At 39.8% G+C, this 12,395-nt stretch overlaps 1 protein-coding gene across 1 annotated transcript in view; it reads left to right on the top strand.

Annotated features, from left to right (window-relative positions):
• The window catches only part of Cntnap5 (contactin associated protein family member 5), an 801,158-nt gene extending 796,171 nt beyond the window's left edge, over nucleotides 1-4,987 (top strand). The window contains exon 24 of the mRNA XM_010637689.2: nucleotides 8-4,987. Coding sequence (XP_010635991.1) covers nucleotides 8-204 — 197 coding nt within the window. The 3' untranslated portion in view covers nucleotides 205-4,987. The remainder of the gene's footprint in view (nucleotides 1-7) is intronic.
• The last annotated feature ends 7,408 nt before the right edge of the window (nucleotides 4,988-12,395 follow it).

Below are 12,395 nucleotides of genomic sequence, written 5' to 3'. Positions count from 1 at the left end.
CCTGCAGGAGTAATAGCCGTGGTGATCTTCATCACCTTCTGCGTGGTTGGCGTCATGATCCGCTTCCTGTACCAGCATAAGCAGTCCCACCGCACTAACCAGATGAAGGAGAAGGAGTACCCCGAAAACCTGGGCAGCTCCTTCAGGAACGATATTGACTTGCAAAACACAGTGAGCGAGTGCAAAAGAGAATATTTCATCTGAGAAACTTCAGGGCCACCCAATAATCATTTTGTAGTTGTTAACTTTTTCTCCTCCTCTCTCTCCTGTATTTTAATTTTTGTTGTTCTCCTCTTTCTCTTACTGGCTTCTCATTTGTTTTCTGGAACATATCTTTATCTGCCACAGCATCGATCCACTTGACCCCGCTCAGGAGACTAAGCAGCTACGGCCACTCCTTCCTCTCTGGCACAGGCACTGATGTGAAAATTAACACACAAGGCACAGACTTTACTGTTCTAGACAAGAGAGAGACACGTGTGCACATGGGCAAATGTAGCCCTATGTTCCAGTTTCTCGAATTCACTCTGTTCTTCAGTCCCTGCCTCAGAGTCTTACTTTGAACTGGAGTTCTGTGATACAGGCATTTAACAGTCATCCTTGATATTCCCCCACGCCCCCAGTCCATTTGTTCCAAGAGACCCAGGGCAGAGAGATGGCTTCAGTGGCATTTCATGAAGCACAAGGCAGGTATGTTTGTTTTGACTTCATCTTCCTACCACAAGTGTTCCTGTGCCTGAATTCATCACCCTTTTTTTTTAAAACTATAACTCTTACCGCCTGGATATTTTCAGATATAGGCTTGCAAATAGTAGCGACCAGTTACCTTGCGCCTTTCTGTTCTGGGGCTAACACTGTAGACCAGCACATAGCAGCACCAACAGAGGGGACACACTGAATCATAGCTTGACAGTAGGAGGTAAAGAAAGCTGCTAGGAAGTAGATGTCCTTTAACTTCAAAATATGCTTCCTCCAATTTCCTGGGACATATAAGCTAGGTTATTCTTGGGATTATTAAACTGAGTTTTTTGAAAACAAACAAGTATAGACATATAAGTTACTGCAAGATAAAGAATTTAAATAAAAATCTAAAATACTATCTGGTTCTGTGAAAAAGCTTAAATCCTCTGAATTCAGCATTATAGACACATATATTTCTTGAAAGAAGAGAAATACCAAACAGAATTCTTTCCTTCAAGCCGTTCACAAAAGATATGATAAAGTGAGTGCAGATTTTCAGGAACCATGATTTGGAAGAGTTATGATAAATCAACTTCTGACGATTGAGCTATTGTCCAGAGTTTTAGGACGCACGGATGCATGTGGTCTTGTGGTCACCTCCACCGGAACCACTGCTTGACTTTAAAGTAGCCCTTTGAACCTGGCGCACATCACATTTTCAAATCTGTTATATGTAAGTGTGTAAAAGTAGCCCTTTTACGCACCCATTTTGTTAGACTTACTTTTCCAGATGAGGTGGTGATAAAGCTTAGGCTCTTTGTCCTCTTTTATTACAAAAGTGTGTGATTTGCTTCTTCTAAAAGGCCTCTCTGCTTATCTATGGTTGGCAGGAAGAACTCAGATGACTGCTATACAATATGCCTAACTTTTGTCCCTTGACACCTTGCAAAAAGAGAAAAGCAAAACCAAACAAAAAAAGAGGCAAGCAATATAAATGTTCTAGGATGCTAGAACTCCCAACAGAATGATCCATAGGTGTGGAAAGCACTTACTGTTGCTCTTTACAAGGTAGATTCGATGTGCAAGACAATTACCACATCACCGTTAGCCAGCCTCGACAGCGAACTAGCAACTGCCCACCTCCTTGTCAACGTGTCTCTTGCCTCTGATGAACGCTCCCCTGGATGAGGAGGCCCACAGTGAGAAGCTTACTAGCTCCACTCCATTTCCAGTCCGCAGCTTTTATGTCACCTTCACAGTTTGTGACATGAGGATTGAGTTGGTTATGGATTTTTGAACTCTGAAATTTCTAAATGCACATGCTTTCCTTAAAATTTGCTGGGGGTTCTTAATTACTCCATCCTTGAGGATATGATTATGCTTTTATAGTAAATTTATTTTCAATTGATTCTAACAAGAATCCATTTTTAAAAATTTTTCTAGCTTTACTAAGACAAATGATTGCATAACAGGAAAACTCTTTATATACTGCGTCCCCTGCCCTTCCTTGCCCTTCCCCAGTTTTCACTTTTGACTTTTCTATTTCCATAAAAAGGCTGCTCTAAGTCAGCCTTTTGCTTGGCTACGTATTCCTTTGTCCTATGAAATAAAAGTCACCGTGGAATGTAGCGTTTTTAGCCTGAAGCATCTCCATTAATGAAATGGAAAGAAAGCGTGAGGAATGAAACCGGAACACTTCCTTCCTCTAGTCTCCCAGAAGTCACGGCCGTACTGCGCTGACGTGGTGCTGGTAGCGGGACCTGGAGGACTAGGAAGGCCCGGGAGGAGAATTTGCTGTCTCATCTACTTCTGCACTCTTGGAGACAGTCGTGTAGGGAGGAGAATTTAGCGAAGCTGCACTTTTCCCAGATCCGCACCACACACTGCACTGGCACCTTTTCAACATCCACAGACTACGAGCACTCACTAACTATGCCTGACCCGGAAAGAGGACGGCTGTCAGGGTAGTGCACTCTGCACATCCCTGTTATAACTTGTCTCAGGGCTAAATCTGAATTATTTTATACAGGGCTGGATTACCCCATAACCCCAGAAAACACTAGGACTTTTCTCAGATGTAGCCGAAAGCACCCTCTGAACAAAACACACTCTGTAATGGGACATCAGTGATAACTCGGCCTGTAGTTCCTCCGTGGTACCAAGATCTCTTTGTTTTTATGTAATTATTCAATGCTCTGTTTCCACATCCAACAATCTGTAATCTAAAACTGCACTCTGAGAGCATTTGAATCCTTTAGTAACTTTTTCTCACTACCGTATTCGAGTTTCCTGACTTCATGTCCCTGGCCGTCTACACCTCCATAGTCCCCTCTTCTTGAACATGCAGGCTCTGGTAACTGCTATTTACAAAAAAAAAAAAAAGAAAAAGAAAAAGAAATAGGGAATATGATCACCTTACATTAAAACCAAAAATACCCGTGCAATTTCACCTTCTAAAGGAGCTTTCACTGATATTATTTCTGTCAAATAAATCAGTTTATACTAGTGACAGTGTATTTGTTTTCCCTAAAATATATTAATACCGACTATGTCATTCATTGTGTCTATAGGCTAGCTTGCTGTGATTTCTATAAGAATTCACCTGGAGACATAGACATTTGTGATCTTTCCAGGTCTAGGTATATTTTTATGAATAGTTTAGCCTCTTCTGTTCACACTCAACTATACATTGGAGATTTATTTTAAGGATCCTGGGGATAATATTTTAACTTTTTTTTCTCTTTAGTGATAACAGAGGTGACACTAACTTGCCTTTTGCCTTTTGTCACAGTCCTGCCCACCACAATCATCAAAATGAATAGATGAATAGACTCTTCATTTCCTTCTGTGCCCCTTCACCAATTAGACTGAATGCCCACCACTCCAAGAGTTGTGCTAGGCATTGGATATAAATTCAGAAACTACACCCTGCTCTTGCCCCTGAGAATTCAAAGTCTAGCAAGGGAAGCTCATTATATTGCTGTAACAGTGTACATAAAATGCTATAGAACACAGAGGCAAGGTCCTCTGCAGATATTTTGTACACTGTTTGCTGGAGACTTCAAGCAACCTATATATTCTGGACAAAACATCTAATTTGTATTGAATTTATTGCTTCCACCTGCAATAAACTGCTTTGTTTCTTCTCTTCAAAGCACACCTCTTTCTATGAAGATAAGATTTCTATAGAAGGAAGTGAAGCGTTTGTCGGGGCAGCAAGAATAAATAGTCTTTCCCTTGAACGCACTTTGAAGGAAGCTGAATTCTGTAACCTTCTGTTTGAGTTGAGCTGAGTTCAGCTGGGGAGTTTTAGAAGTTTTCCTTCACCTGTGTCTGATTTAAGTGAAGACTTGGAAACCTAGTCGAGGTGTGAAATATCAGACTGTACTTCCACCTCCCTTTGCCTCTTTCCTCAGTTCTCACGTCATCGCTTGCACAGATGCTCCTGAAAGGGGCCTGTTTTAGTCCAGCCCTTCCCACGACCCTCCTTCAAACTGCTGAGCTGTCTCGGGGAAACCTCTGAGCACTAGATGAGTTTGTCCTTGATAAAACAACTGACTAAAAGTTTTGTCCATCTAAATGAGGTCTTCTTTCTATGCCTGCTTTGAACTTCTCCAATCCTGAATGTCATGGGTGCCCTCTTTCTGCCCCACATTCACTCAGTTACAGCAGTTGCATTGGGAAGGTACAAAGTATCTTCTCCAAGTATCCAGGGATATAAAACCCAGGCGTTTTGAATCTTCCATTAGGTAAAGCTTTGACAGTGTCTTCACCATCTTCCCTGGTTTCTTTTGAACTTCCCAAAACTGTAATCCATTGAGCATTTACTGCAGCACTAGCCTCCCAAGGGGCTTTTTAGGTATCTGTATGGTTCTGCCACACAGTCTTCCTGAAGCTAAAGGCTTGTGTATACTTAGTGTTCGATTGTCCTGCAGGCCAGGTGTAGATAGATAAATAGATGAGATTCATTGATGCTGCAAATGGCAAAGGGAGTTAATAAAAGATGGTGAAGGAAATCTCAAAACTTTTGGAATGCTTAGAGGATGACTGAGTGCTGCCTCACGTTCAGCATGCATTTTGAAAATGTTTTCTTTAAAAGACATATAGTGTAACTGAGATACCTCCACACAGTTCTTGGATATTTTCTTAACCTCTGCTCTCCACTCACCCCCTCTTACATGTTAAGTGGCCTAGTTTTCATATTTTAGTCATTTCTAGTTCTCATCTCCAAAGAACTGAACAACCTAGAGTGGAAAACTACACACACACACACACACACACACACACACACACACACACACACACACACACACACACACACACACACACACACACACACACACACACACACACACACTAACACACTCACACAGTAAAAATAAGGCTGTTACCCAAGCATTCTCCAAGAGATTACATACATATCTATTCACTAGGGAGAGAAACATTCATATTTTGTGTTTGGGTTTGACAATTATTTGAATCCTTCATGTAAGAATTTAATAATGATCTGTTTTGCTGTATTTTTGAGTGATTTTTTTCCCTCTTATCTTGTACGAAGCTATTTTGAGAAGGTATGTAAAGGCAGAGTTTCCAATGAAATACTGGACTTTGTAAGTGAGTAGTCATGTCTTTTGCAATTTTAGAGTTTACAAAGTGACTGAGCAGAAAGGAGTAAGGGTTAAGGCAAAAGTTGCTTTTATTATTTCATCAGAACTGTTAGCAACAGGAGGAGGAAGAGGCAGGCAACTCATTGCAGCAGTCAGGGGCTGTTAGAGACAATAATCAACACTCCCTGCATAAATCAGTGGTGATTTCTCTTCCCACTTTTCTGTCTCTTAGCTCTGGAGTCTCTTTGGCATTGGGACCATTGTCTTACATATGAGGGAAAAGGCAACACCACGGGCTTTGCTTGTGGAATTTGCTACTCCCTTTGCACGACATTTTAAATTCTTCAAAGCCCTGCTCCAACCACATTTTTTTCAGGATTTTTATCTCACCAAGAATTTTCCAGGGTTCTTTAGGACTATCACTACTAATGTCATCAATTATTCACCAGGTAAAGCAGCTAAACAGATATTTAAGGAAAATAAACTTTCAAAAACCTCATCAGGTCCACAGTTCCGAATGAGATATGCCCATGGGGAGGAGTCCTGTGATCCTTGAGCCAGTCTAATGGTCTTTCTGCCCCCTTCCTCGGTACTGCCGTCCATAGTCATGTCATAACGATAACAAGACAGGATGCTTGCCAGCCTTTACTCTGCATACTGCAGCCTCCCAACATATAGCATCACCTGGAAACTAGACATTTTCCTCAATCTTCCAAGCTGCACAGGAAAATTCTTTCCAAAATAACAGGATTCAACTAGGGAAACAGACCTAGGTCACTGACCACAGGTTACACCAGCTGTAGTAGTGCTTAGAGCCTTGTCTTACTTTCACTAGCACCACACAGAGTATGGAGAAAAGCTCTGCACATGCAGAAGGAGTGTTTCACTGCCCTGTGGCCTCTTTGAATGTCCTCCGATGGGTAGTCACATTCAGTACAACTTTGAGGGGTATGGATGGGCATCTGCCTACTCATACATTTGCATTATAGTCAATTCCTGCTCCTAAGGTTTTATGTGAACTATTAACATAGTCTCTTTTCTTTGAATGGTGGCATCAAAGTGCAACCTTCTCCTGCCTTAAATATTCTTGCAAAAAATACCAAATTTAACTAAAAGTAGAATCTTCATTTTGTGAGAGGGACTTTTTGTTTGGTGAGGCCTGAGATCAAGAACTTTTTCTTCTGAATCTGGCAAGCTCACAGGCATCCTGATACCCTACAGTGCCTTGAGCAAACACTTCCTGGGCCAACTATCCTAAGGTCAGAAGTTGGCTATGTATAAATGAACACACATGGTCACATCCAACACAACCTGGCTCGTAAGAACAAGAAATAATTCAGATTTAGTTCTTGGAATGCAATTTATCAGTCCCAAAGTCAAAACACTATAATGTCCATTTCAAATGAGAAATTAGTCTCCCTCTGTCATGTTTGGGGCCTTCTTTTCTGAGAAATGAGAGCAAGGGAAATTCTAAGTAAATATTAAACACATCCCCAATATAACTATATATACATATATAAACATTAGAATATTTATTACAGTAAAAGCACAAAACAGCAAAACAGGTCATCTCTGTGTGGATCTGCTGAAATCTCCCATTGGATTCTCTAATTTTTGTTCCTGTTACAGAAACCCCAGTGATGTTGCCTCATTCTAAATCAGTTTTATAGGTCACATAACACATCTTAATCCACTGTATGGGAAAAATTAAAGTTAGTTTTAGATTTCTTTGTTTTCTATGGTTGTTGTTGTACAGAGGAAAGACATAAACTGTAAATAATGTATATTTAATAAAGAGAGACTTTTGTATGATTTTGTGTGGAAGACAAATGTGTCTTTTTGTGTTGTTCTTGGATTAATGAGTCAGACAATTAATCCCTGAGCTCCATTTTTTCCTTAGTCCATTAACTTCTAGACAACATGACCTGTGTGTTTGCTGGAGCAACATGAAACTCTTACTTCCTGGATTTATTGATTCTAACATAGCTAAAGTGCCGTCCTGGGCCCTCTCATCACTCCGTTATCCTAGACTGCACTTCTGGCTCAGAAGTGTACAGGAGCAAGCTCCTGAATGTGGTATGAAGTCAAATTTAGGGTTCTAGAGCTGGTTGGCTTCAGTCTTCTATAGCAACCTGCAGCCTCTCCCAAGCCTTATCAACAACCACAGCAGCTGCATCTCTTAGCTCTCCTTGCCAGCATCTTCTTCCCATGGAGAGCCCTGACCCCCTATGACTCTGTGAGTTTGAAAGTCCGAATGTAGACTTCTATGAAGTAGAACCTACTGCAAGTGGCATTTCTTACAACTTTTATGCAATGGGCACTTGGTCAACACACAGAAATTAAAAACTACCAGGGGTTTTGAACAGAGGAGGTAACGATCAGATATATCCTCTTAAAAATCATCTAATGGCCAAGTAGGGAATGGATCACAGGGGAGCAGAGAGAACTGTTAGGGCCATTTCAGTAGCCTGGGAAGGTGACGCTGACTTAGACTAGGACTGTACTGTTAGGAGAAGTAAGAAGAGGAGTAGCTGAGTCCGGTTCCAATCAAAGAGGCCAGCCAATGAATTGCAAGGTGAATATAAGAAGGAGGAATGAATAGGGAAGATTAGATTTTTGGTTTATACAATGAATGGATGGTAGCAGAATTTGGATTTTAACTTGGAAAGTGGCTTCTAAACATTGAGAAAGATAGATATGGAGATTGAGGACTTGAGGTTTTGTTAAATTCTGAATAAGCAGTAAGTGTAGATGACAGGCACGTGGCAGATCAGCAGTAGCCTGGTGCCCAAAACACCTGGGAAACGCTTGCATGTGTACATGGTGATCTATGTGTAGGCACAGATTTGTCTGGATGTGTGCTGAGATTTGGGTGTTAACATAGATAAAAATTAGAGCTGAGAGGAATGGATTGACTGAAGAGACTTTAGAAGTGTCCATTGAGGAATGAAATAAATGATGTAACTGGAAACCAGAGGCTACAATGCTTCATCAGGAGAAATTTCAGTTATTAAAGCTGAGAGTTTGAAACTGGGTAGATAAATGCCATTGGCTTTGGCAAACCTAGGACCCTGGTGACCCCTGTTAGAGTTTTGAAATGAGGAAGCGGGGAGGAGTGTGATTTGGAGGCAGATGAAGGGATAGAGAAGCTGGAGAGACCCACAGAGCGAGGCTCAATGCCATGGAATATGGACATCGGAGCCAGGGAAACCACAGCTCAAATCCCATAAAAGCTCATTTCCAAATTTTGTAACCTAAAATAAATTTACCACTGTGATCCTTAGCTTTGCAGAGAAAAATGGGGACTCCAAACCCAACCAAAGCCTTCACAGATGAGGAGGATCAAAAGAAACAATGCATGCAAACCATTCAGTAGAATATATGGTCACTAGGGATCTCTGCAAAGCTACCGTACATCTATCTTTATCCCTTTCTTGTTGTGTTTTAAAATTTGTTTTGTAAAAAATAAAAAATAAAAGCATTTAATCACTTTCTAATTTATGGAAAATAGGACATGTATCACAAGGAATCAGTTCCACAGAGGAGGAGACAAGACAACTGTGTTTTCCTCAGCCAGAGACTCAGCAATTATTTGTGAGTGAATCATGCTGCAAAGAAATTTGAATGCTAGTTCTGGCCCTGCTTAGGAGCTATGACCTTGAATAAATTATCTGCAGGTGACTTATGGAGAGCTTTTGAGATGTCCTCCTTGAAAGAAAGAGAAAATATAATTCAAAAAAATCAATTATCTTAAAAGAGATATTTGCGGTGATTTTTAATCTCAAAGAATTGACGTTATAGGCTTTGGCCAGACAGGCATGACTTCAAATTCCAATTGTTCTAATTAGTACTGAGAGGCAGTAAGTAAATAATTCCCTTTTCATCTCTGAGATTTCTCATTCTTCAAAAGAGTTTAAAATACTACTCTTGTACTCAATAAAAGTATTAGTTTCCCTTCCTATCTCCCATTGAGCTCAATCCTAGGAGAACAACATAATCAGAGTAAAATGAGAAGGCAGCCGAGGACTATATTAAATTCAATCCTTCTTTTCACATCTGTATTTAGTTTAAGCCTATTAACCACAGAAGAAATTAGAGCTCAGAATGAGCAGATATATAATCTGGGGGCATGTGCAATTTCTAAACATTTATAATTTTAAACACTTTCCCCCTGGAAGCGCCAAAGATGATCCTGAAAGCCCAACACAGCAACTCTCTCCCCCAACACCTGTCTTGGGGTCCTTCATTCTGTGTGAAGCTCTTACTTAAGGAGTAAGAGAGCATTATGGAGGGAAGATAGGTATGATTCAGAAATATCATATGCCTGCATGAAAGTGCTACAATGAAACCTACAATTCTGTGCCATCAATAAGCACAAAAAATACTCGCTTTACCTGCATGAAGTATGCAGACTGTCACCATCTTTATAATAGAAGGAAGTAGAGTGGTTGATACCTGGGGCTGGGAGACAAGACCGGTGGAAAGCTGATGGTACAGAGGTTCAGTTTGGAAAGAAGAAAAGAATCCTGGAGAAGATGACGGTGGTGAGGGCTGCACAGTGTATCACACGCTACTGAATCGGACAGTTAGAACTGCTGAATTTTGTTACCTGAATTGTACCATAATCAAACATTGCAGGAAAAAATAACCTGTAGCTTTATAAAGAGAATTGAAATGAGCCAAATATTCTCATTAATGTGCAATAATAGTAAATAGAGTAATGAACCACTTCGTGTGGATCTATTTTGTGTCCTACATGTTGCACGGTACATAATATTGTCATAATAAAAACATAACAGAGATGATATTTTTCTCATTTCTTGGATAAGGGCATTTTAGCCTGTTGAAATTAATTTGCTGAAATAAATTCAGTCTTTGGGGTCATAAACAGTAGGATCCAACATCCATTTTGTTAATCATTATCTTTGTAGTTATGGCCAAGGCTTTTACCCTAACTGGGGCTCAGTTTTTCACCTTAAAAACAAGAATAAATCACATAAAAACCCTGTGAAGAACAGACAGCAGCAATGTGATTCAGGGGCCTAAAAAGTCACCACAGATCTGGGAGGCCCCTGGGATAAGCCTACTTGCAGAACCACCTCTGGGGAGCAGCAGTTTGGCTGGTGTTTCCTTGGTGGATGTGTAAAAAGGCAGTATATCCTCCAAGGAGTAATGTTCACGTAAACCCGGAAATAAAAGGAAACATCTTTTAGCACATAAGCTTCTGACTCAGTAGAAATCAAGTCCTCCTCCCAGTAGACATCACTCGGCCATGAGGCACCCATCTTGGAAAGTGAAAGTGAAAGTGGGTGATTGTGATCTCTAGTACTATGGTCTTGCTGTGGATTTTCTCAGGAGTGCAGACTCATCCAGCATGGATATAGCACTGAGAGCTGCTGTCTGTGAAATGCCAAAGTTACCATTTTAAATTATTCTCTTTTTACCATGTAAAAAGTAGCTAAACTTGGGGAGGGTCTGATTTTTTTTTGAGTTCTTTATATATTCTAGGTAGTAGTCCTTTGTCTGAGGAGTAGCTGGTAAAAAATTGTTCTCCACCTTGCAGATTGTCACTTAGTTCTGTTGGTGATTTCTCTTGCATTACACAATTTTTTTTAGTATAATGAGGTCCCAGTTGTTCACTCTTTGTGCAAGTTCTCGTGCTGCTGAGAATTTGTTCATAAAGTCTTCTGCCACGCCAATGCCTTGGAGAGTTCTACCTAATTTACTTTCCAGTAAGTTTAGTGTTTCTGTTTTGATATTTAGATCTTTCACCCACTTGGATTTTAGTTTAGTGCCTGGTGAAAGATAGGGATCTAATTTTAATCTGTGGCAAGTTGAAAACCAGTTTTTCCAACACCATTTATTAAAGAGGCTATCTCTCTTCCAGTGAGGATGGTTGGCTCCTTCGTCAACGATGAGGTAGCTGAGTAGTCTGGTGGAGCTTCTGCATCTTCTCATCTATTCCATTGATCCTCAGTCTGTCAACATGGAAAAACCTCAAAGAACTAGGATCAAAGCTTCCATTTGACCCAGCTAACCCTCTGCTGGGTATTTTTGCAAAAGAATTAAAAGGGTCACGCCACAGCATTATATGTGCACCCATGTTTATAGAGGCACAGTTCGTAATAGTTAAAACTTGGAAACAACCCAAATGCCCATCAACTGGAGACTGGATAAAAAAGATGTGGTTTTCCTATAAAATGGAGTAAGTACTACTCAGCCATAAGGAATGAGAAACTGGAAACATTTATAGCTCAGTGGATGCACAAGGAGGCTATTCTCTTGAGTGAAATAAATAGGGTGCATTTGAGTAAATACTGAATAGTTTTTCTGGTGTGAAAAACTATAATTGTAAATAAGGTTCATATAATTGAGAGTGTGAAATAGGAAGAAAATGGCTAAATAGGAAGTGGAAAGGGGAGGGGAAAGGAAATAAGAGAAAAGAAAAAATGTGAAAAAATGGAAACAAAGTCTTTGTAAATAGGGAAGGGTGGGGTGGTGAAGGAAGGCAGGGGTATGGGGAAGAAAACAAGAATCAAGATATATCACTTAAAGGTACAAGATCCCAAGGATAAATGTAACTGTATTGTTTGCTTTAAATGGATCAATAAATTTAATGGAAAAAAAATAAAAGTAGCTAAAGTTACCAAACTGCTTAACGCCAAATAAGGATCAACTTAACTTTTCTATGTGCATGTTTCGTATCATTTCATCATAAGTGAAAAGGCATCTTTTTATTTTTTTTATCCTTTAGGATTTATAAGAAGATGTTAAAGTGTTACTATACATTGAACATTTCTAATTCCAAAGTACAAAATTTAAAAATTCTCCAAAATTCAAAATTTAGAGGACACCAACAGAGTAATTTTTTATCTCACTTAATGTGAAAATATAGTGCACTAAAAATATCATGTAAAATTATCTCTAGGCTATGTATTTAGGATGTATAAGAAATATAAATACTTCTGTGATTACACTTTACTCCCATTCTCAAGATATTTCACTATGTGTGTGAAAAATACTGTAAAAGCTGAAAATTCAAATTGCAAAGGACATCTAGTCCCACAAATATCAGACAAGGGATATTCAGTCCAAATTTAATGTCCA

The sequence above is a fragment of the Fukomys damarensis genome, unplaced genomic scaffold, assembly GCF_012274545.1.
Source record: "Fukomys damarensis isolate Sample0158 unplaced genomic scaffold, DMR_v1.0_HiC HiC_scaffold_29, whole genome shotgun sequence".
NCBI classification, from domain to species: domain Eukaryota; kingdom Metazoa; phylum Chordata; class Mammalia; order Rodentia; family Bathyergidae; genus Fukomys; species Fukomys damarensis.
This window is presented reverse-complemented; position numbering and strand designations above follow the sequence as displayed.